The sequence below is a fragment of the Corythoichthys intestinalis genome, chromosome 14, assembly GCF_030265065.1.
Source record: "Corythoichthys intestinalis isolate RoL2023-P3 chromosome 14, ASM3026506v1, whole genome shotgun sequence".
Classification (NCBI taxonomy): domain Eukaryota; kingdom Metazoa; phylum Chordata; class Actinopteri; order Syngnathiformes; family Syngnathidae; genus Corythoichthys; species Corythoichthys intestinalis.
In genome coordinates, this window is record NC_080408.1 from 15839037 (window position 1) to 15864360 (window position 25324).

Consider the following 25324-nt stretch of genomic DNA (forward strand, 5'->3'; position numbering starts at 1 on the left):
TGCCTCATGTAAACGGAGCTTTTCCGGTGAAATTTTTTGTAAATAAATGCTTAAATTCCTGAATTCTATTTAGATATGGACGTAAAACAGTCTCGATTCTTGGTTAAACGCAACAACAACAACAAAAACTTGCAGTTAGCATTTATTTTACATAAGTATGTCAAAGTACAATGCTAGTCTGTTAGTGAATGTAGCTTGCGACCGCCTTATGGAAACACAGCTTTTCTGGCGAAAATTCTAATGAATAAGTGCTTTAATCCCTGAATTTATAGATTTGGACATAAAACAGTCTCGATTCTTGGTTAAAAGCAAAAAAAACGTGCAGTTAGCGTTTATTTTCCGTAAATATTGCAAACTATGATGCTAATGCAGTCGCGGCTAATTTCTCCCATTGATTTTTTTCACAACGTTTCAAAATGCATGCACAGGACGAAAAATATAATGATTACCTTGGATCCTCGAACAAATCACTCCTGAGACAATCCTTCCTGTTTGTATGTGGTAGAGCTTACGTACTTTTTCAAAGGAAATCTGGCGTGGGATCGCTGCATGCGTGTTTGTGAATAGCTCCTCTTGATGTGGGCGGCCCCCTACTTGAATGCGAGGCGCATTGAATGACCGGTCTGACCCGTCAATACCATCAAATAAATTGTATTCTAATCTATGAGATAACATTATTTTTCCTTTAAGTTTCAAGAATAAAGTTTTATTTCCCAAATATGAAAACATTTTTAGGAATAAATTATTTTCCGGTAATCTTTTTTTCATTCCGTGAGAATGCAGTGGTCTTTTTTTTAAATGACTCTAGCATTTAAAATGTACAACAATACTGGTCATGTTTTTTGTTTTCTTTTTTGTTTTACAATAAAAATAATGTTAATTTAATGAAGAAATTTCAGATTATTAGAAAAAGGTGTATGCAGATAAAGATTTAAAAAGTACACATAGTAACCGTATGAGCATGTTATTCTTTTAGAAAGAATTTGTATCTCTTGATGTTTTTTTTTTTTTTACTGAGTGTCGTTAATTAATTAGCAAAGAGCAATTAAACATTCTTCCTTTACAGCAAATGTAGGTATTATAAACCTGATACCATTCATACAACAGAATTATCCTGGCTCTGCGTGAGGATATAAACTTGATGTTCAATTAAACAGGCATAGACGCTATTACACTGTGAGCATACATTCATTAATAAATTGAAATGAGCTTAATCAATAAGTATTTTTACCTTGTGTGATTTTTTTTTTTTTTTTTTTTTTTTTTTTTTTTTTTTTTTGTGGTGTGCGTGGATATTTTTTCAATGGAAAATTTTTGCCATATCTCAGTAATGCTTGGAAGCACAAACATAGAACGTGAGAGGAAAAAAAGGTGTAATTGTTGGTGTGGATGCTTGGCATGTACCACTACAAGTTTGTTGGGCCCCATTAAGAAAATGGGGAAAAGAAATGGTGACAGTGGAAACGGTGTCAGTGCAGGAAGCGCACGGCCTAATTACCGGTCATCTTAGCCACCAGCTTTAAGTTACACACTGCCACTCTGACCAAAACCTGAGAGAGCAATGTCACGTTCCTCAGTGTGAGGCTCGTATGTGGCCACAAGAAGTTTCTGTAAGGAGCCAAACAATGACTTTGTAAGACTGGATTTGTTTTTACATTTTGATTTGCGGTAGGATGGCAACCATCAAAGTTGACCGAGCCTCTAAATTTGAGACCTTAAAGCTCCTGGAGAAGTGCCGAAAAGAGCGGGACGATGCGGTTCACCGAGAGAGCGTTCTGCGTGACAAACTCCGGCAGTATGAGTCCAGACTACGCTCCGCTGAGACCTTAAAGCAGAAGTTCAAGACCCTTACGGCAGAAAACAAGGAGTTGAGGAAGCAGGTCAAGGCACTGCGCACAGAGATAGGCCTCGAGTGCAGCCCCAAGTTCTACGGAAAGACCACCAAGGATGTTGTCAGTGACCTGTACGAGAAAGAACGTCAGTGTGATGCTCTGATCGAGAAGGCAGCCAAGTTGGGCCTGACTGTGGATGAGCTAACCTCAGAGTTGGCCAGCGCTGTCACATCCAAGACGCTGCTAGAGGAACAGGTCCAGTCTTTGCAGCAGAATCTCAAGGACATGACCAATAACCAGCGGCGTCTGCTCAAGCTGTGGGAAGATAAGAGGGTTCAGCGGGAGCAGCAGGCCCTGCCTGCTATTGCAGTGAAACCTGGGCAGAAACCCATTTTTATACAGAAGGCTGCTCAGACGGACATGTCCATCAGTGCATCCCAAAAGCTTCCGGTCGATGCCTTTGAGACCAAGACTGGCGATGCAAAGACTGCATTAGATATCCATTCTCATATCGACAGATCTTTTTTACGAGATGAAAGCAAAGGAATTAACATATAGTTAATATTATAGCTTAATAATTTGGAGAAGTGATATTCCCCATCCACGAAGGATTAGTGGAAAATGTGTTTTGTCGATAAACCATCAGCTTCTGGTTACTGAATTAGGATTCCCAACCAAGTTTTAAATAAGTGTAATTTTCCAGAAATTGGTAAATTGCCCAAAACTGTAAACCACAGTCTTGATCTCTCTATGCTTTTCCTGATGCCTGTATATTGTGAAATCATAAAAAAAAGATTATGTTACATGTAATTAAACCGATTACAGTATGTATTTTTTATTAGGGCTGTCAAAATTATCGCATTAACGGGCGGTAATTTTTAAAATTACTGTAATTTTCGCACTATAAAGCGCACTATAAGCCGCCACCCACCAAATTTGGCATGAAAACTGCATTTGTTCATAGATAAGCCGCACCGGTCTATAAGCCGCAGCTGTCCTCAGTGTATTATTGGATATTCACACCAAAAGATATTAACTGGTAACATAAGCGGCTCGGACAATGAAAGAATGAGACTATTTGACAGCGGCATCACATGACTGTCATAAGACCTAATAAACCACCATGAAGCTCTGAACCAATTGGCTGCAAAGCTTTATTGCTTCAAGAAGCTTCGTTTGGCTATCACTACTCCCTTGTGAGAGACAGTCAACCTCTGCTGCCACCTGCTGTCAACACTGTTGTTGTCCAACATACCTCCTAGCATGCATTGCAGCGCTGCAGATGTAAATAACAATTTAAATTTATGTTCTCTGGTAATTATTTCTTCAGTTACTGTTCCGCTTGTTTCATCAATTTTTAGTTATGGTATTTGATAACACTTTATTTGACAGTGGCGCCATAAGACTATCATTAGACAATCATAATTATGACATAACACTATCATGAGCATTAATGAATGCTTATAACATATGTCATTTGGTGTTATCTGGCAAATTATCTCACTTTTGAATGGATGTTAAAGATCCAAGCTGGAAAGCTGGAAATAATGGAGTTAGTGACATAATTTGCCAGATGACACCTACTGATATAAGCATTCAGTAATGCCCACGGTAGTGTCATATTTATGACGGTCTTATGACAGTATTATGACAAATGAAGTGTTACCTATTAACCCAAATAAATCAACAAATAAGCCGCACTGGACTATAAGCCGCAGGATTCAAAATGAAGGAAAAAAGTAGCGGCTTATAGTCCGAAAATTACGGTAATCATGTTAAAATATTTGACGCAATTAACGCACATGCCCCGCTCAAACAGATTAAAATAACAGTACAGTGTAATGCCCGCTTGTTACTTGTTTTTTGGTGTTTGGCGCCCTCTGCTGGCGCTTGGGTCCAACTGATTTTATGGGTTAGTGCCATGAGTGAGCATGGTGTAAATATTGACATCAACAATGGCAAGCTACTAGTTTATTTTTTGATTGAAAATTTTACAAATTTTAATAAAACGAAAACATTTGGAGGGGTTTTAATATAAAAATTCTATAACTTGTACTAACATTTATCTTTTAAGAACTACAAGTCTTTCTATCCATGGATCACTTTAAGAGAATGTTAATAATGTTAATGCCATCTTGTTGATCTATTGTTATAATAAACAAATACAGTACTTATGTACCGTATGTTGAATGTATATATCGGTCTTGTGTCTTATCTTTCCATTCCAACAATAATTTACAGAAAAATATGTCATATTTTATAGATGGTTTGAATTGCGAATAATTACGATTAATTAATTTTTAAGCTGTAATCAACTCGATTAAAAAATTTAATCGTTTGACAGCCCTATTTAGTCCTTATGTAAGCCAGAAAGAAAACGTTTGTTTTTAACCCCATTTATACACAGGCAAATATACGAACATCCTGATTGAGAGTGGGTCCTTCCAGAGGTCCTTTGAACAAAAGTGGCGCGGCATGATGTAAACTTGGAAGTTTTGAAAGAAAGAAAAAAAAGAAAAATAAGTACTCCCCACTATGTTTTCTGCGGATCAAACTTGTTGGTTCATAAGAAAGGTGAGTCGCTTTGGTTCTTCAGAGCCCGCTTTTATAATGCTGTAATACTAACAGCGTTAGCTAGCACGTTAGCCAGTGGACTGCTTATGCGGTTGGTCTTGTATACGCTAGCTAGCACGTTGAAGCTGTGAGTTATTTATATGTACAGTTTTACCGCTGTTTGTCAATACTGACATACAGTAGGACAGCCTTTCGCGGGCTTCATTTAAATGACATTCGATGTCCAAGTTGTTAAGTTCACTGATATAATCGAAAATAAGTTGTCACAGGAATATCTACACAGGTCTGGTGTCGAACCTTGAGAATCTATATAGAGGCGCTCTACATTTGACAATAATTTAGAACCCTAATTCTTGTTTGATATTACAGTACAGTAAATCAAAATAGAGCTCACATAAGATGATTTTCTTGAAATTATCACAATAAATGTAAGTTCAATGAAGATGTTTTTTTTTTTTTTTTTTTTTTTAATTATATACAGTATGTTAACAAACTTATTTTTTCACATAGGTGATTTGCTGGAGGGCTGCAGCCAGCATAGCCTGGGCAGTGTTGTTGTTGCCGCCCACCACAGCAGTTTTTGTCATCCTGGGCAGATTTAGTCTTCTCCATCCAGTCCAATCGCTTTCAGGTCAGTCTGTCTTTTGTATACATTTTTTAAATTCCAAGTGTCATGGATAGCTGCCATGAAATCCAAAGTTATTCCCTTTACAGAATGTTTGTCCTTCATGACAAGTGCCAGCGGCATTTTCTCATGTGTCCTGCTTTGTGCCATCACCGCAATGGTTGGTTTCCTGATCTTTGAACATTATACGGGTAAGTGGGCTTCAAATTTGTAGGTATGAATGAAATACTTCTCTTTATCAGCCATGTTGTAATAGGGGTTTGGTGGGCATTTTTGCTTTTAAAAACATGTGAGTTATGTTGGCTTTTGGCTGACATACCTTTGTTTTTCGGTTTCAACTAAAAGTTAACAGGATTTAAGTCAGATTTCGAAAAACCATTCACAGGATTTAAAAACAAAAAAACAAAGTACTGTCCTCGGATATAATTTGCTACTGTATACATTAAGGCTGTCAAAATTATTGCGTTAACGGGCGGTAATTAATTTTTTAAAGTGATCATGTTAAAATATTTGACACAATTAACGCGCATGCCCCGCTCAAACAGATTAAAATGACAGCAGTGTCATGTCTACTTGTTACTTGTGATTTTTTGTGTTTTGTCACCCTCTGCTGGCGCTTGGGTGCAACTGATTTTATGGGTTTCAGCACAATGAGCATTGTGTAATTATTGACATCAACAATGGCGAGCTACTAGTTTATTTTTTGATTGAAAATTTTACAAATTTTATTAAAACGATAACATTAAGAGGGGTTTTAATATAAAATTTCTATAACTTGTACTAACATTTATCTTTAAAGAACTAAGTCTTTCTATCCATGGATCGCTTTAGCAGAATGTCAATGTTAATGCCATCTTGCTGATTTATTGTTATAATAAACAAATACAGTACTAATGTACAGTATGTTGAATGTATATATCCGTCTTGTGTCTTATCTTTCCATTCCAACAAAAATTTACAGAAAAATATGACATATTTTATAGATGGTTTGAATTGCGATTAATTACGATTAATTAATTTTTAAGCTGTGATTAACTCGATTAAAATTTTTAATCATTTGACAGCCCTGGTAATATGTTTTTGTATTTGAAGTACATTTTTTGTTCAATTTTCAAACTATTTTCTGTAGGCGACAAAACTTTTGTCTTGCCAAAATTTGACCTTTATTTTCTTCATTACATGATAAATCTTTTTTTCACTGAAACAAATATATTTTTGTACATCATTTGGGAGGGTCTTAGCTTTCATATGAGCCATTTCTGAAACCAATTGAATAATTAAAAGTCAGGTTATTAGCAACTGTTTCTACAAAATGGATAAGCGACAAGAGTTTTGTCAGGGACTGTAATTTGGCCTTAATTGAATATATTTGTACCTTTTTAACCTAAATTCACTTGAATACACAACAAAGATTTTTGTTGTTTTTAAGCTGTGTTTAACTCGATTAAAGATTTTAATCTTTTGACAGCCCTAGTATAAATATCATCACACATTTCCACTTGTTTTCCATCACTCGTCCTTCGTAGTGTTTGACCAAACAAAAAAAAATGGCTCTCCCCTTTGATTGTTGATTTGTTCCACTTACTCTCAGTCATCCCCACGGTCGCCTGTTCCAAAATTGCCCTGTTGGGACAGCTGTTGCACCCACGCCACGTGGCCAACTCTCTACTCCACTGTGTCATGGGTATTATTGTGGGGTGGTGCACAGCAGTCACCATTGGAGGACGCTACGAGATGCTCGGCTACCCGTGCAGCTCAAGCGACAAGTAAGTCCCCTGTACCGACACTTGTGAGCACTGCAAGTGGCTAACGCAACACTCATAACTTTTCCACAGTTCCCCTCAGGTGTGTCTGAATGAGTATCACCTCATACTTCTGCTGGCGGGTGCTTTCGTGGGATTCTCCCACACCCTGTTTGGCGTTGTTCAAAACATGAATTATGTGCCATTTCACATGGTGCAGGTTCGTATTGCATTTAACACGTATTTAAAGATTTTGTATCCAATAATTGAATCCTGTATTTTCTCCTCAGCAACACAAGTACCTTCGCTTTAAGGGATCCTTGGCACTGGTGATGAAGTGCAGTGCTGTCCAAGCACTTTATTCTGTCAGGAAGTACCTCCTTGTCTATTTCTTTTTGGGTATGTTACCTCTCTGTGCTCATTGTGTGAATTTACAACAGACAAATTCTCTGAACACCAAATCTACCTAAATGGAAAATAAAAAATATAGTTTTGTAATTGTTAATGCTAAGGCAGGGGTGCTCACTGTTTTTTGTCCAAGATCTACTTTTCAAGGAGACAACTTCCCGCGATCTACCTTAATAGCGGAGGCGGGGGTTAATTTTTTTTTTTTTTAATCAAATATATTTAGTTAATTATTTTGTGTGAGCAATGCATATGCCGCAAGCTACCCACACGAGCATTGCGGTCGACGTAATGGGCGCCCCTGTGCTAAGGTTAAAGATTAAATATATATTATGGTAATTTGGGTGGTTTCAGTCCAATAAAATATTTTACCCGTTTCAATTTATTGTATATTTAATCAAACATGTTTTTGATTTCTTTAAAACTTATTCCACAGCCATAGTCTAGAATTTAAGTGAGATTTTTTAAAAAAAATAAAAATATTAATATTGGCATATATTACAGTGTGTTTAATATTTCGGCTTTTAATTTTCAAATTTTCATATGACATATACGTTTTTGGATAAAATATGCCTCAACAGTACTACGATGATGTGCTGCCCATGTTTTTAATAACAAAAAAAAAAAAAAAAAAAAAAAAAAAGCCCTAATCATCTTCATGACGTATTGTTGATAATTTTGTCATTTAAACTTCAACATGCTCCAATTAGATCTTCAATGTATGCTTCATTAAGCCCGGCATTAAAAATGTATACATCAGGCATGAAAATCTCTCACCTTTCGGCGAAATTCGCCGTTTTGAAGTCAAAAAGGGCGACCTACGTGAATTGCGTAGATCCTAGGAGAAATTCTTTTTGGGGGGGGGGGGGGGTCGTCGGGAGGTTTTATTTAATTATTATCATCATGTGATTAACTTAGTACGTAAACTGAGCACTTAAGAACACAGTCAGCAAATCCTTCTAGATGCTTCGCTGACGAGAACCAATCATCGGCCCAAGCTGCGTTCCATTATTCCAAACGCGCGCCTCGGCGAGCCTTTGGTTGAATTGCAAAGCTGCGAAAACAAAAAAGCAGGCCTTATCCACACCGGGCAGACCAGAGCGCAGCATACACACTTGCCTGTATTTGCCAGCAGATTGAATTTGGTGAGTAATGGTTTCAATCGTTTTCACGTTTTGCGATATAAAAAAGTTACTGCCATTCGTTGCAGCTTGCGTTGAACACTGCCAGAGCTAGCCAAATCTCCCATGAAAAAAAATAGCTCCCGTTAAATTGGCGTCAAGCTTGTGTATTTAGCGGTAATATAAACGAAGAAACACACTGTTGAGTCAAATTAAGCGGCATTCTCTCGGATGGAGGGGGCGCCTCACATCGCTCCCGTCGTCCGCCGGAGACGCGTTATTTTCGGCTTGGATTTGAGCTGACGGCCGGTGTCGGCACAACAGCGGCCCGACGAGTGGTGGGAATGAGTCCTGCTTCTTAAAGCTTTTCAGAAATACAGGGATCCCTCGTTTTTCGCGGTTAGTGGGGACCAGAACCCGCCGCAATAAGTGAAAACCGCGAAGTAGCGCCCCAACCCCCCCGCCCCCCCCCTTTTTTTTTTTTGTGCGTGTTCAATGCATTTATTCAGATTTTACATTGGAAAAAAGATACATATATATAAGACATGTTTTTTCACTTTTTTCACCAAAGTATCATTTATAAATGGTTTTCAAGCACTTCAAAATGTAAGAATTATGATAAGTTTTAAACATGTTACTGCCCCACCGAATTATTTTTAAACAAGAATAAAGTAGTTAGAAAATGCTTGGCTGTATTAAAAGCTTCATAGTGAGTCTACTCAAACCCTCTCAGGCTTTGGTAAACGGTGATTGGCACATGTGCAAAGTTTTTCTTTTTATATATATTTTTTTGTTTGAAGCAACTTATTTGATTGAATAATAAAGACACAAATGTCCTAGCCAAAATGTGGCCCAAACGCAAAACATTACTTAAATGGAAAAATTTGTTTCAATCAAGAAAAATAGTTTTCAAATGCTTTTTTTGTCTCAAATTTATTATTGCAATCAAAAACATTTTTTTTTTATTGAAGCTACTTTTTGGGATTAAAAGTATATACTGTATTTTGATTGAAGCAACTTTGTTTTTGATAGAAGTAACTTTGTTTTTTGATTGAATAATAAAAACACAAATCTAACTCCATCGTTATTGAGTGAGAAAGAAATTAAGAAAGCTTTAAAACTAAAAGCCACCGGGGAGTCTGTTTGTTTTTTTAAATATTTATATTTCATTACATAGACATGCGTCGTAGGGAAGGGAGATTAAGGGATAAAAAAAGGAGTTAGATGAGGCTGCTAAAGGCAGTGGATACCTCATCAGCTGGGTGAATAGCAGACCTGGTAAGAAAAAGTTTGCAAGGATAGTCGGGTATTAAATCCAATTATAAACACAATTACAATGTTATTTTTCTATAAGATTTTTATGTCATTGCTTTATTAATCATTAGGTGCTAGAGTTGTTAAGTATGGATAATAATGAAATAATAGTTTTAAGAAAACTGTGCTGTTGGTGGCTCAGTGACCATCTGATGTGGTTTGTTCTCAGATGAACAAGTTGAGGAAGGAAGTTTTGATGCAGACGTTGAAGGAAGAAAAGAGGCAGACTGACTGAGTCACAGCCAGAAAGTGTTGATGACAGTTTTGATTTCTATTCACTGTTGCCCCCTCCCAATTAAAGTATGTCACAGTCGCAGCCAATTATTATCTAAAGCTGGTTAAAATTGTTGGGGTGTACAATACAGTGTACTGGAACATATTTCCTCCACACCCTTCTCACCTTTTTAACCCCTGACCCATTTTCATGCCTGGTACATACAGTGGGGAGAACAAGTATTTGATACACAGTCAATGGGAAAACCCATTGGCAGTGTATCAAATACTTGTTCTCCCGACTGTACCGCTACGGTGCGGTTGCATTGTGGAACGAAAACTAAACATTTTGTCTAATCCAGTTTTATTTTTTTAACAGGATACATCCCGAGAGAGTGGATCTGTAAGATGTTTAACCTTAATTTAAACAGGTCAGTCCGTTTTATGAACGTCAGCTTTGATCTGTGCTTATTAATATTTAGTATTTACGTTGCTCATCCAGTTCCGCCAGCCGTCTTGATACCATTCGCGGTCTGCTTGACTTATCCCTGATCTACCACCTGTGGATCAGCGCCACCTTTCTGCTTTTCACCTGGTACATTGCCCTGCTCCTCTTCAGGATATTTATCACAGAGGTGTGTACATTTGTGTGCATATATTCGCCACTGCATTATTCGCATCATACATTGTATGCAGGGTGCGATTTCAACTGTGCAAACGTGGCATTTCACAGTCATGGCAATGTCCCACTGCCACAGAGCTTTTGGTTAGTGTGTGTGTGTGTACTTCTGTGGAATTTTTGTTCCTGGTGGTGCAGTTTAGGAACCTTTCATTTTTGTTCTATGTCTTTTGAGACTTTTTCAGTGCTGGCCAAAAGAATTGGCACCCATGCAATTCTGTCAGATAATGCTCAATTTCTCCCAGAAAATGATCGCAATTACAAATGCTTTGGTACTTATATCTTCATTGATTTGCTTGCAATGAAAAGACACAAAAGAGAATGGGGGGAAAAAATCATTATCATTTTACACAAAACTTTAAAAATGGGCCGGACAAGAGTATTGGCACCCTCAGCCTCATACTTGGTAGCACAACCTTTAGACAAAACAACTGCCAACAACTGCTTCCGGTATCCATCAGTGAGATTCTTGCAATGCTCTGCTGGAATTTTAGACCATTCATCTTTGGCCAGCTGCACCAGGTCTCAGAGATTTTAAGGGTGCCTTCTCCAAACTGCCATTTTCAGATCTCTCCACAGGTGTTCTATGGGATTCTGGTCTGGACTCATTGCTGGCCACTTTAGAAGTCTCCATTGCTTTCTCTCAAACCATTTTCGTGTGCTTTTTGAATTATGTTTTGGGTCATTGTCCTGCTGGAAGACCCATGCAGCAAAATTAGTTGGTAGTCTTCAGACATCATAATGCCATGCACACGGACAAGCAGTCCAGTGCCAGAGGTAGCAAAGCAACCCCAAAACATCAGGGAACCTCCGCCATGTTTGACTGTGGGGACCGTGTTCTTTTCTTTGACGGCCTCATTTTTTTTCCTGTAAACTCTTTGTTGATGCCTTTTCCCTAAAAGCTGTACTTTTGTCTTCCAAAACGTTTTTGGCTTTCTCAGGTAAGTTTTGGCAAACTCCAGCCTGGCTTTTATGTCTCTGGGTCAGAAGTGGTGTCTGCCTGGGTATCCTACCATACTTTCTTTTTCATTCAGACACCGACAGATAGTACGGGTTGACACAGTTGTACCCTCGGACTGCAGGACAGCTTGAACTTGTTTGGATGTTAGTTGAGGTTCTTTATCCACCATCAACACAATCTTTTGTTGAAATCTCTCATCAATTTTTCTTTTCCGTCCACTACTAGGGAGGTTAGCCACAGTGCAATGGTCCTTACACTTATTGATGACACTGCGCATTATAGGCACAGCAGCATTCAGGTCTTTGGAGATGGACTTTTAGCCCTGAGGTTGCCCATGCTTATTCACAATTTTGCTTCTCAAGTCCTCAGAAAGTTCTTTGGTCTTCTTTCCTCTCTCCCTGCTCAATGTGGTACACACAAGGACATTGGGCAGAGGTTGCGTTAGTTACTGCCACCACCTGTGGTACAGGTAAGTAACAGGTGCTGTTAATTACACAAATTAGAGAAGCATCACATGATTTTTCAAAGGGTGCGAATACTTTTGTCGGCCCCATTTTTGGAGTTTTGTGTGAAATGATAATGATTTTTTTTCCCCATTCTCTTTTGTGTTTTTTCATTGCAAGCAAATCAATGAAGATGTTACTACCAAAGCATTTGTAAATACAATTATTTTCTGGGAGGAATCGAACATTATCTGACAGAATTGCAGGAGTGCCAATAATTTTGGCCAGCACTGTACCTTGCACTTCCAGAGACTTTGTTGTTGGTATGTGTAATTCCAGAAAGTTTAAAAGTTCTATGTACGCGTAGTTTAAAAAAGTTTGTTACTTTTAGTTCCAGGGATGTACTTGTTCTTCTGAATTTGAAAAAAATATTTCATTCTTTTGAAACTGGGGTAGTCTATATTGGACAGTGTTGTCATATGTTGTGCTATTAACACTCTGATGATTGACCTGAAATGACATAAATCACCCTAATTTCATCTGTGTGTGAAGGGTTACAGTTTCCCAGTACAGTCATCTTTTACCAAGGACGTGCACCAGTGTCTTCCAAGAGTTCTTTCTGACCCCCAGCCAACAATTTTAAAGGTAGCCAATCAGCTTTCCTCCTTAGGCCCGTTGACGTATTAGGAATTTTAACTTTTTTTGTCCACCAAACAGTTCCTCGCTCTACAAGACTTGGCTCTGCTTTCTCAGCACTCACCATTGCGACGCGGCGAGGTCTTCAGCCTGAGTCAGCCAGGTTTGTTGATTTATTATTTCCCTGTTTCTCATCTAATACCATTGTGGAAATGACCATATCTTTACCTCTCCCCCTCAGGTGGCCACCCACACAATTGGAACGCCATCAGTAAAGAGTGCCAGTCACTTCTGGCTGATCTGACCCAGAGACTGGTGGCGTACCACGACAGTGTGGCCACAAACGGCAGACCTAAGACGTTTTCGTCAGGAAGCGAACAGAAGTCCTCGTCCAGTTCGTCCTCAGGTACGTCATTGCAAACCCGCTGAAGAAGCAATGCATGTAGTCCGAAATGTTTATTATGAGATTCATGACAATGGCGTACCGCACGCAACACGTTACTTTTGCTCATTAGTATTTATGACGTTAGCAATTGTTGCTAGGCCGGTCAAGTTCGCGTTTGTCCAGAATGCTAAATGCATGTAAATAGTGTACGAATGAGATGTTTACTGAGCTAAACCTACCAATTCTGTCCGAAAATGATGTCCCTGGTGCCAAATTCACTGGTAAAGATGTGGAACAACATACAAATGTTCAGTTAAAGAGATGGCTTGCGTGTCGAGGGCTGAAACAGGGGGGTAAAAAGAGCCGACCCGATCGTGGTAGCTTTTAAATCGATACCTTTTTCTTGTGTGCATTGCCTTACGCCACTGACAATGACATTCTCCTGTTTCGACAATCTATCCTTTACCACCATATGCCTTGTCTTTCTTAATTTATACCCTTTGGTTGTCTTAGGACCGTTCTTAGGCTAATTTACATTGCTATTTATGTGTAGCAATCGCAAATGCTACTCAGTGACAGCCAACGAACACTTTCAATTTTTTCATTAATAACAAAACTTAATTCTATAATTTATTTACACTTAACCCTTATTAAAGTTGTTGTTTTTTTACAACAGAAAAGGTAACAACAGTGGCAGTCAGATACCATTTTAATTTTTTTCAGGTCATTCATTGGCAGACAGAAGCAGCGCGGCAAAATGCCACGCTAAAAAAATAACTACAAATATCAAAATGGCTTACCTCTTCATCCTATGTAGGACCATGGCCCCCAACAAAATGTTTACTGCATATGAAGGTGAATGGCTTCACCTTGCTGGCATTAAACTGGTCTTTTGGACGTCCGCACAAGTTGATCCATTCTTCACATTTTTTTCCTCCGAGTTTTGGGCTTCGGGAAACGTATGAAGAAAACATCCTTCATATATCGTAATGTCTAGAGGCGTTTCTACAAGTTCCATAGCAGCAGTGTTTACTCGGCATGTTCTTTTTTGAAAGATTGGCGGCAGAAAACAAGCAGTAATAACATGGATTGTATGCAAGGGCGTGTCTGTGTTGACCCACTTCCGGGTTGCGATGGCGACGTCACGGGCTTAAAAATAGCATTCGTGTGGTACGCTATTGGGTAAGGGTGTTACGGTACACGTATTTGTATTGAACCGTTTCGATACATGGTGCTCGGTTCGGAACAGATGCGTACCGAACGAGTTTCTTACGTAATGTAACCCTTACGTTTCAAGGCTGTGAGTCGATCGGGTTACAGTTTCTTTGTGTAGATTATATTTACTCCGTCTTCTCTACTATAATGACGACCAACACGGTAAGACAGTATAACCCAGAAACGTCAACGGCGCGACAACGTGGCCGCCGCGAGAACGCAGTGAAACGCGGGCGTTAAAGTCGATCAGCCAGTGCACACCAGTCGTGTGCGGCCACGTGTTAGACGCGTCCCAGAAGCGGCTCAACACGACGCACGTGAAAAGAACGGCAGAGTTTATTATTTGACGCGAGACGCGACCCTCCTGCGTCAATACTATTACCGGTAGCTAGGATCGGGCAGACCGGAAGTCACTCGTGTAAAAATACGGTGGATCCGGTCGATTTTCAAACTAATATGCAATTGTAACCAGTGTTGTTAATAACGGCGTTACAATATAACGGCGTTACTAACGGCGTTATTTTTTTCAGTAGTGGGTAATCTAATTAATTACTTTTCTCATCTTGGCAACGCCGTTACCGTTACTGAGGACGGAAAGGCATGCGTTACTATGCGTTACTATATTGGTCGAAAATTCTGAGGGAGACGGACTCACGGAGACGACAGAGCAGGAGTAGGGAGGAGGCAAGAAAGTTGTGACGCCGAGCAAACGCGATGCTAGGTAGCTCCAATAATACATGTTGTAGCCGATAGCCTACAAACTACGCCCGCATGTTATGGTAGATATGGTAGACATGGTAGATATCACATATACTGTACATAGATATAACTAGATGCAAAATGACAGACATGGCACTAAATGAGTTAGTAGACAGCCGCCATCTCAAAGCAGTAGACTTTTTAGGACGGCTCTGTTGTAGAGAACCTTCCTAGCGAACCTAAGTAACTTTTTATCTAAAATACTTCTAAATCGGCAAAATGTTGACTTGAATCTATCTTTAAATGATGAAACAGTTTTAAAACTTTCATATGTCGAAAGTAGAGAGAAGGGGACTCATGCAATAATGGGAGCAATTTTAACAACTTTTAACAGTTGATTCAGGGTAAAGGGTAAATTAGGGTAAAGAATTGGGCTCGGGCCAATTGTACCAAAAACCTTCATAAAAAACTTCACATAGTGTGGCCAATGTTTTTTTTATTTTTTTTTTTTTTTTTTTTTTTTTTTTTTTTTTTTTTTTTTTGAGGAAAAAAAAAAAGTAATTATCACCAATTACTTTGCCAAGTAACTAATTACTCTTACATTCAGGTAATTGGGTTAGTAACACAATTACTTTTTGGGAGAAGTAATTTGTAACTATAATTAATTACTTTTTTTCAGTAAGATTAACAACACTGATCGTAACCCACTTTTTGAGTCCATCAGATCTCTTGAGTGGTAGATCGGGGCACAGTTGACTTGTCTTTGTTGATTTACTGCCGTCTTCTCTGCTATAATAACCAACACGGCCCCGTGTTCAATACAAAACCCTCCTACCACAATAAAACGAGTAGGAACTAATATTCACATAGGAACTAAAGTTATGCAACATAAAATATACAATATACAGTAAATGAATACATCACATTTGTAAAATATAAACACATAGTAATACAAAATAAATAATAGCCCATTTAAATAAAATAAATTGAAATGAGCTAAAACACCTGTAATTAAATAATAATACACAGATCCTGCTTACACAATTAAATTTATTAATTTCTGTGTGGCGCTTTAACTTGAGAAAATCCACCAATAAAGCTTTTAAAAACCGTTCATAAGAAAAAAAGATTCATTGAGGCATTTCATTTGTAAAATACATGTTAAAATCTTTGTCACTGGGATTGCTTTTCTCTTTAGCACAGGACTTCTTCTATTTCTTTCAGAAAGAAAGCTGACCAATACGCGGGGTCTGAAAGACAAATTGTTGTTGGATTATCTTTAAATACCCACTACTTTTTGAGCAGAATTCTAGCTTTGTATAGGCTAATGTTCCTATTGCTGAAAGCACAAAGGTGTGTAATAAACAACTAGCACATTTATATTTTGCATTTTGTTATCTTACTGTACCGAAAATGAACCGTGACCTCAAAACCGAGGTACGTACCGAACCAAGATTTTTGTGTACTGTTACACCCTTACTATTGGGTGATTTTAACCCTTTCTTGTAGGAAAAGTTCGTTATATTACTATCTAGTATTTGTAGATTTGAGTCTATTTACTTCTTGGAATATGCACTTCAAGGGATTTTTTTTTTTTTTTGGGTTCTTCTACTTCCATGGAACTTTTGCTCCTGCTACCGGTACTGAAGTACACGGTTCCTGTTAGATACGCTCATATTGTAGACCCCAATTGTTCCTGGACCACTCGAAAACACAAGCCCTCTTGAGCATAGTCTTCCATTTGAAACTATCTAAAAAATATATTCTTTTCATCTTTTTAAACTCTAAAAGTGACTTCTGGCTCAGAGGATATAATGAGTCCAAAGGCCACTATCTTCTCAAAGAAGACGCCAAGGTCCATTTTTGCCAGCAGCGCGCAGAGCCCCCTGACGGCACCTTTTTCTCCACCCTACCTGGACAGCCCTTTCGCCTCGCCCAGGATGCGGCACCTCACCGCAGCCGTGGACCAGGGCTCTCCGTGGCACGGCTCCGTGCAGAGCCCTCACGTCATGAGGAGGGCACCCAAGCTGTGGTCCACCTCCACAGGTAAGGGGATATACGTGTCAGCGGCAAAATTGCAATCATTCCACTGCTGTCTCAATCCAGAATCCCAGTCTAATGGCAGCCCACTGCGGTCCCCTGCAACACTTCCCAGTCCTAAAGAACCCTCCCAACCCAGTCTGTCAGCAAAGTTTCTCCATAACAGAAAAGAACAGGTATATTTTTACATTCTTTCTCGCATTCTATGGGATAAGCCACATCAGTTCAGATGAGTGCACATCTACTCTAGTACGTCTTGTCTAGTGCATTAGGGTGGATACACTGCCCTCTGGTCTGCCTCATTTCACATGGCTGAATCCACCTGCTCCCTGTTAAGACCAACATAAATCAAGTTTTTGTTTGAGAGAATGTTGTTTAATTCATTCGTAATTTAGTTTATAGGTCCATTTAGCCGTTTTTTGTCGGAATATGTGTCTGAACCATTTGTTAAGAGCATTCTAAAAAAACGGTCTACTACTTGCCTAATTCTCATTCATTTTCAAGCTAAGGCCTTTTTTTTGTTGAAGTGACGGAATCATTTAGGTGTTTATTGAGGCACAGTGTCTATTTCGGTGAATGCCAGCATTTGAGAAAATGCAGTAATCTGGGTGTAACATTTAATTTATGGAGAAAATGTGGCGGATTTTTAAATGCATGAGGAGCCATGACATGTTTATTTAAACATGGTACCAGCGGGTTATTCAAAGTATTAAAAAAGCATTGAATTTAGTTTTCCATTATTAAAGGTATTGAAAGTATTAAATTAGCTGTTGTAAGTCTGGAATTTTTTCACCGTGGTCTTAATTTTCAAGAACATCTCAGTGCACCCTAAATTATATCCGTGACGAAGTTTTTTTTTTTTTGTTTGTTTGTTTTTTTTATCCATAACCAAGATGACGCATAGAATTTTTACGATGCACTGCACTACAAATCGAAATGCAACTCGTGCGTGCCAAACCACCACAACCGGCAAAACGGAGAATCCACCCACCTCTGCATCGGGAATGCGTCTGTTTGTCGGTGGAACGAAAACCCTGCAGGCAGAAATATTGTGGATTCTGAACACCAAAACAGACCACCATTCATATACTTCAAATGAGTCCATTGGTGATCTGTTTCGGATATTACGTCATTTTTGGTCGGCATCAGCTGTCACAATGTTGGTCATATTGCGTTTTGTTCCAGAGGGAGCGTTCCCGATGTCGTAACTGTCTTTTGTAACGAATTTTCAGTTGGCAGAAAAAAAACGCACATTTTCTTAATGTTTAGGTAGTCCACATATTTTTATGATCATTATAAATGCATTTACACAATGAAATAACGCTGGAAAAGTTTGTTAAACATAATGTTGGTCAAATCGTGTTTTTTTTCCCGAAGGGACCATTCCCGACGAGGTAAAATCGGGCGTAAAAAATCCAGCCCGACCTGAACTGGTCCGCAGGTATTAAAGCCCGACCCGCGTTTTGTGTGTTGGCAGAAAAAAAACGCACATTTTCTTAATGTTTAAGTAGTCTACATATTTTTATGATCATTATAAATGCATTTACACAATGAAATAACGCTGGAAAAGTTTGTTAAACATAATGTTGGTCAAATCGTGTTTTTTTTTCCCGGAGGGACCATTCCCGACTAGGTAAAATCGGGCCTAAAAGATCCAGCCTGACCCGAACTGGTCCGCAGGTATTAAAGCCCGACCCGCGTTTTGTGTGATAACATTTGTGACGTTGTCTACATAAAAGCCTGTCTTTTGTAACAAATTCTCAGTTGGCAGAAAAAAACCCCGCACATTTTCTTAATGTTTAAATAGACAACATATTTTTATGATCATTTTAAATTTATTTACACAACGAAATAACGCTGGAAAAGTTTGTTAAATATAATTAAACAGATGCGCTTTTGCAGACTCACAGAGGGGAAGATTAAAAAGGGCGTATAGGCACGCTCTGGCTCTGCAATGACCATACAGCGCCTTCTTTTTTTTATCCAAATTATTTATTTTATAACAAGTATTCCTTAGTTTATCATTCATACATCGTTAATATATAGTTATTTCAAAAAGTTAGCGAGACCGACGTAATAATTGACATGGTCATGTTTTCAGATTAATTTAGCTGTTTCCACCTTGCTATGTTTATAATTGCGATGTTTGTTTACCGCTTTTTCTCTTACTGCGAAGATGGAGTAAGTTACATCGACCGCCACTGTGATATTTGAGTCATCAGCCATCTGCTGTGACCCGGGAATTTAACGCCTGCTTTCACGCACACTGCTTCCCATGTCAGTCGACACGGGAAATTGTTTTCACACACAACAGCTGCACGGTTAAGTCCCGCGATATTCCCGTTGTTTTGGAGTATGTGATAGGGGCTCAGGTTACATCCAGATACTTTAGGTTGCAGTTTATGGGTCATGCGAAGGCAGTGGATCTGCTTAAACATTTCAGTTTGCCTTTCGAATGAATGTGAATTTTGCCGTTTTAACTCAAGAGTTAGTCATGTTCACCGGGGTCTTGGCAGGTGCACTAGCGGCTAGCCTGTTACAGAAGATGGCTGGTCTGAGTCCTGTCCTCCTCCTCTTTTTGTCCATAATTATTGTGTGCGTGTGTGTGTATAAAAAATTCTGACAGACTTTATAATGTTACTTTAAATGTGTTTTAATTGTATCTTCAATATATGTGCATTCTTTTGTCAAACACACTTAGTAATTGAGGTTAAATTTTGTGTTCAGTGCTTTATTTAATATGATTCAATATGATCTAAATAATGGTTGCAAGAAAAGTATTAATTTTCAATTGAAATGGCTTTAAAAAAGGTCTTAAAAGTCTTGAATTTAGATTTGTCAATTCTGGGGGGACCGTGTTAAATGCTAATTTTGCCCCATCCAGGTTAAAAGTTTCCTGTCTAAGCGTGTGCTGATAGCGTATTTGTTCAATAAGGTGAGCGGACTACTTTACAGTATACTACTGCTTACTACATTTTACTTGAATGCTAAATGGCCTCCTTGTTTTGCAGCTCCCAGAAGCCTCCAGTGAAGCACTCTTTGCTGACAGCCAGGCTCATATTTGGGCATTGGAGGGTAAAAGATGTTCAAAATTTTGTAAAATCGCATTGAATGTGAATGTTGCTTCAAAACGCTAACCATGTGACCACTTTCAGGACTGTCCTACCTGGTTCAAGCCTCCTTCTCAGAGGATCACTTTGGAGTGGTGCAGACGACATTAGCCAGCATTCTTAAATGTATGCTGCAACTGCAAGAGGTCAGCTTTACATATAGCCAGGGCTGTCAGCAGACTTGAAGGGGCTGGGTGACAAGAGACCATTATAGGGCCTCTCCACCCTTGCCCCTGGCTTGTCATGACATCATATGCAGTACTTTTAACACTTTGCAAGCAATGACAGTGTAAATGTTCAAATGATTTGAGATGAACAGTTAAATTTAATAGACCGTAATATAATGTGACACAATATAAAGAAACAATTTACATCTATTTTGAGAATGCTATGCCTGCCTGCTAAGCAAAAAACAGTATAACTAAACAACCTGTGCCTGCCCCCTCCACATCCCTGGGGTTATCAAGCCCTCAAACAGTGAGGCGCCTAGATTTTTTGACAGCAAAGTCATTTATATCATCAGTGAAATCCAGTTTTTGAGCAAGCTCACACTCAATGGGGAGCGTGGCTAGGTTGTTAAGCCTGCCCTGTGATATGGTGAAGCGTAGGTAGTTTTTTTATTATTTTATTTTACTTGTTGTAAAACCAAAATAAATCCAGCCGCCGGATCAGAGTCTGTTCAGCCTCGCGAACTTGCTCCCCACAGACTACCATATATCCCTGATCTCCCATCACCTTCTCTCTCCTCGGCTCAACGCGAGCAGCATGTCTTGTCATACCGCAGCTCAATAGGCTACAAGTAGCCGGAGACAGACTCAAATCGGGGTTTGGTAACGGTGATCGCGAATATAAACGTTCAGTGTTAGCGGCTGTTGTTCACTTACCGACATCACCGTCCACAACCAACTCTAGCCCTAATTCTCTGGCTTCTTGTCCCTCTTTTAAAAACTTCATCATTTGTTCTCATTCACCTTTATAATCTTAATCTCTCCCGATTTATGACGACTTGCCATGTTTAGATTTTATAACAATGACAGATTTTAGATTTTTCGGAAAAGGGTGGCATGCCCTCTCCGGGTCGGGGATGAGATCCTGCCCCAAGTGAAGGAGTTCAAGTATCTTGGGGTCTTATTCACGAGTGAGGGTAGGAGGGAGCGGGAGATTGACAGGCGGATTGGTGCAGCGTCTGCAGTGATGCGGACTCTGCACCGGTCCGTTGTGGTGAAGAAGGAGCTGAGCCAAAAGGCGAAGCTCTCGATTTACCGGTCGATCTACGTTCCTACCCTCACCTATGGTCACGAGCTATGGGTCGTGACCGAAAGAACAAGATCCCGGATACAAGCGGCCGAAATGAGTTTCCTCCGCAGGGTGTCCGGGCTCTCCCTTAGAGATAGGGTGAGAAGCTCGGTCATCCGGGAGGGGCTTGGTGTCGAGCCGCTACTCCTCCGCGTTGAGAGGAGCCAGTTGAGGTGGCTCGGGCATCTGGTTCGGATGCCTCCTGGACGCCTCCCTGGAGAGGTGTTCTGGGCATGTCCCACAGGCGGGAGGCCCCGGGGTCGACCCAGGACACGCTGGAGAGACTATGTCGCTCAGCTGGCCTGGGAACACCTTGGAATCCCGCCGGAGGAGCTGGCTGAAGTGGCTGGGGAGAGGGAAGTCTGGGCTTCCCTGCTAAAGCTGCTGCCCCCGCGACCAGTCCCAGACTAAACGGAAGATAATGGATGGATGCATGGACAGATTTTAATTTCCCGTTTCAGGGCACGTACGTAATGTAGCCTTGAGTGCGCCAGAGCGGAGTCAAACCATTCTCTGCTAAGACAGAGGGGGGCGTTCTGCAAAAGAAGGAAAAAATATATATATTTGAAATAGGGCTGTCAAACGATTACATTTTTTAATCGAGTTAACCACAGCTTAAAAATTAATTAATCGTAATTCAAACCATCTCTAAAATATGCCATATTTGTCTGTAAATTATTGTTGGAATGGAAAGATAAGACACAAGACGGATAAATACATTCAACATACTGTACATAAGTACTGTATTTGTTTATTATAACAATAAATCAACAAGATGGCATTAACATTCGTAACATTCTGTTAAAGCGATCCATGAAATGATCTATGGTCTATGATCTATCTCGAACTATGGACAAGAGAAATCGGGTTTTGCTAAAAGATTGCTGCTCAAAGGAGATGCGGTGCCGACCATACAGGCGCAGCCACCTAAATGTCCGGAGATATCAAGATATCAGATAAGATATCAAGAGGACGATGACTGGTAAAGGAGGCTAAAGCTAAGCAAAGGAGGGGAGCAGCCAAGCTCGAAATGGCCAGAGTGAGTACTCTTTTATAATAAAAAAAATGTCACGCATTGGATAGAGGACTGGACACATGTATAAATTATCGTTCGTAAAATATATAGAACAAATCCTCTGATCCCATTCATATTTGTGTCTGTTGGCAGAGCGAAAAGCTATGATAGCGCAATAAATGATAATTATTCTATGCATTCCTTTATTTTGCAGTCACGGTGTATCAGCTTCACAAAAAGAAATGCAAAACAAATCATTGGTGTTTCCCACACGATCTGCTGCGGATGTTTTATCAGTGTCATTGCTCCCCTCAATGACCGTTTCATTACGCTGCATTGGCGTTCGTTTGGGCTCAAATTGGTAACCTAAAACACCGATTAAAGCTTCGTAACTCTCCTCGTCACCATTAGATGAACATTCGTTACGTCCTTCTACGTCGGATTCGTCGCAGAAACTAGAAACAAAATTGTCTGCCATCATCGCCGCCATTCAGTATTAAAGCACTGAGCCTTTTTCTTGTTGAAGAAACACCCCTCACTGTCAATTCTGAATTCTCTTTTATTGACAACGAGGGGTATTTCTTCATGAAGGAACCTGGAATATGTGCAGGACGAACACAATGCATCAGCATAAACAGCTCAAAACACCCCTAATTCTCCCCTCACTAGAAGGAATTATATTGATGCAGACAGGCGCTACCCCCCTAGTGGCTGGTGGCACTCTCTTCACTTGTCGTGACGTCACGCACACAATCTGCCAGATCTCGGGCGCCGGTCGTTTTAGCTTGACAATCGAGCCAAATTGCTCTCATGGTGGGTTCGATTCTCTGCCCTGATACTGAGATACTCAACCCCACATTGCTCCTGGTGCTGTGTCACCTTGAAAGGTGGAAAAGCGCTGTACAAGTATAACACCATTTACAGTACATGACACTGTCATTTTAATCTGTTTGAGCAGGGCATGTGCATTAATTGCATCAGATATTTTAACGTGATTAATTGAAAATATTAATTACAGCCCGTTAACGCGATAATTTTGGCACCCCTAATTTGAAATATTTAATACGTTTCAAGTTTTTCAGTATATATCGAGTAGAACATAATATTTAATCAGGCAATGATTTGAATAGAAATGTGAATGTAAAGTAAAATAAATTAAGGGTCATTTAGGGGATCCTATGGTCCTGAGGATCAGGACAACAAACCCGGGTTGCCCCCCACCATATCGACGGACTTGCATATAGCTACCCTAACCGGAAGTATTATTTAATATCAACTTGCCTAATGGTTAGTGTTAAAAGGAGGGGGGAAAAACAACAACTGTTAAAAACTGGTTGTCCGCAGGCAGTGGACCGACACTTTAAGCTGCCTCACGCCTCCACCAAACCCGTCAAGACGACAGGCGGCATGGCTGACCCGGCCTACAAGACGCTACGCTTTGCTCTTAGGGCAGCACTCAAGACTGCTATCTACCGAATCACCACTACCTTTGGAGATCACCTGAAGTGAGTCCCTACCTCAGTCACCGGTTTTGAACACTTCACCATTCACTCTGATGTCTGTGTCTCCAAACCTTTGACCACTGCGTAATCGTTACGCATCTATGCATTAACATCTTTGTTCATGCTCCCCTTCAGTGCTGTTCACATGTCCGCAGAGCACCGCAAGAGGCTGCAGCACTTCCTGCACTACAAGGAATAATTTATTATTTCCGACCCTTACTTATGCTGCAAAGGAACTGGATGTTTTCATTTGTATGAAAGACCAGAGAATAGACAGCTCAGATGTCAGAGAGCTGATTATACTGTACATACTAGCTTGGGTTTTGATTGTTAAATAAAATGTTTTGAAGAAAACGTCCTCACGTTTAATTGAAAATAATTTCACTCCAGAAGAGATGGACAAAAGTTGCAGGTACGCATATGTTTGACTGAAAACTGCAATTAAAGTGGGAAGGGTTTAATTCATCCCAAAGGTATGTATTTGAGGTTTATTCTTTCAAACTAAACTCATCCAAGCATGTCACAATTTGGTCCTCTGTATGCTAACCGTTGGCATAAAGTTGTCCTAAAAGTGGTGAAAATAAACAGTGCCGCGGTGAGTCATTGTCCTATCAGAAATTCAGATACCTCCAAGCAGGGTTTTCCTTTTCAATTAGAAAAATTTCCAAGACCCTAAATTTCCCCCATTTCTGGTTGAAGTAAAACATTCATCCTCAAGAAAAGACTGGTAGATAATGTTGCTCTCAGGTGGAAGTAAGTCCAAACTTTGTCCATTTCTTAGTTTTTTACCAATTTACACTATTTCCATTTTGCCATGTGGTGGAATGTATTTTGCCATGTGGCATTTTTTTGGTGTGTGGCAAAATTGACTTTTGCATGTGGCATTTTTTTGGTATGTGGCAAAATTGATTATGGCATGTGGCATTTTTTTGTTGTTCGGCTTTTTTTTTTTTTTTTTTTTGGTATGTGGTAAAATTCATTTTGCCATGTGGCAAAATGTATTTTGGCATGTGGCATTTTTAGGGGTATGTGGCAAAATGGATTTTTGGTATGTGGCTTTATTATTATTATTTTTTTTTTTGGTATGTGGCTTTTTGGGGGGAGGGGCAGGTTTAAGGCATTTTTCATGCCATTGACGGGTATCCACTAAATTTTGCATTCATTTTAAATGGCAGAAAAACGTGTGGCTGTCCCACATGCCAAAATCCATTTTGCCACATGGCAATAAAGTGCCATATGCTAAAATCCATTTTGCCACACTCCAAAAAAATGCCGCATGCCAAAATCCATTTTGCCACATGGCAAAAAAAAAAAAAAAGCCACATGGCAAAGCAAAATATATTTTGCCACATGGCAAATACTGTACCACTTTTCATTCTCGGCCCTGCTGTAATAGTTTGCGTTAGTTGGTAATCAGTGTCTTAAAGACCCTTTTCCCTCTAGTGTTTCTTTAAAAAACACAGGTTGTATTTTTAGTAGGGCTGTCACGATCTGATCACGTGATCGGAAATCGGGCT

The 25324-nt window shown here is 39.6% G+C and overlaps 2 protein-coding genes across 2 annotated transcripts; both read left to right on the forward strand.

Moving 5' to 3' along the window:
- The first annotated feature begins 1503 nt into the window (after nt 1–1503).
- Nucleotides 1504–2457, forward strand: zgc:113691 (uncharacterized protein LOC503529 homolog). The gene has a single exon (XM_057856636.1). The coding sequence runs from the start codon at nt 1674–1676 to the stop codon at nt 2388–2390; it is 717 nt and encodes a 238-aa protein (XP_057712619.1). The 5' UTR covers nt 1504–1673; the 3' UTR covers nt 2391–2457.
- Nucleotides 2458–4246: 1789 nt separating this feature from the next.
- Nucleotides 4247–24165, forward strand: ndc1 (NDC1 transmembrane nucleoporin). The gene is made up of 18 exons (XM_057857423.1): nt 4247–4406; nt 4917–5037; nt 5121–5222; nt 6623–6797; nt 6867–6993; nt 7064–7172; nt 10206–10257; nt 10329–10461; nt 12462–12554; nt 12627–12708; nt 12787–12951; nt 16636–16890; nt 16951–17060; nt 19769–19819; nt 19896–19959; nt 20040–20140; nt 23650–23810; nt 23943–24165. The coding sequence occupies exons 1-18, from the start codon at nt 4368–4370 to the stop codon at nt 24004–24006; spliced, it is 2004 nt and encodes a 667-aa protein (XP_057713406.1). The 5' UTR covers nt 4247–4367; the 3' UTR covers nt 24007–24165.
- The last annotated feature ends 1159 nt before the right edge of the window (nt 24166–25324 follow it).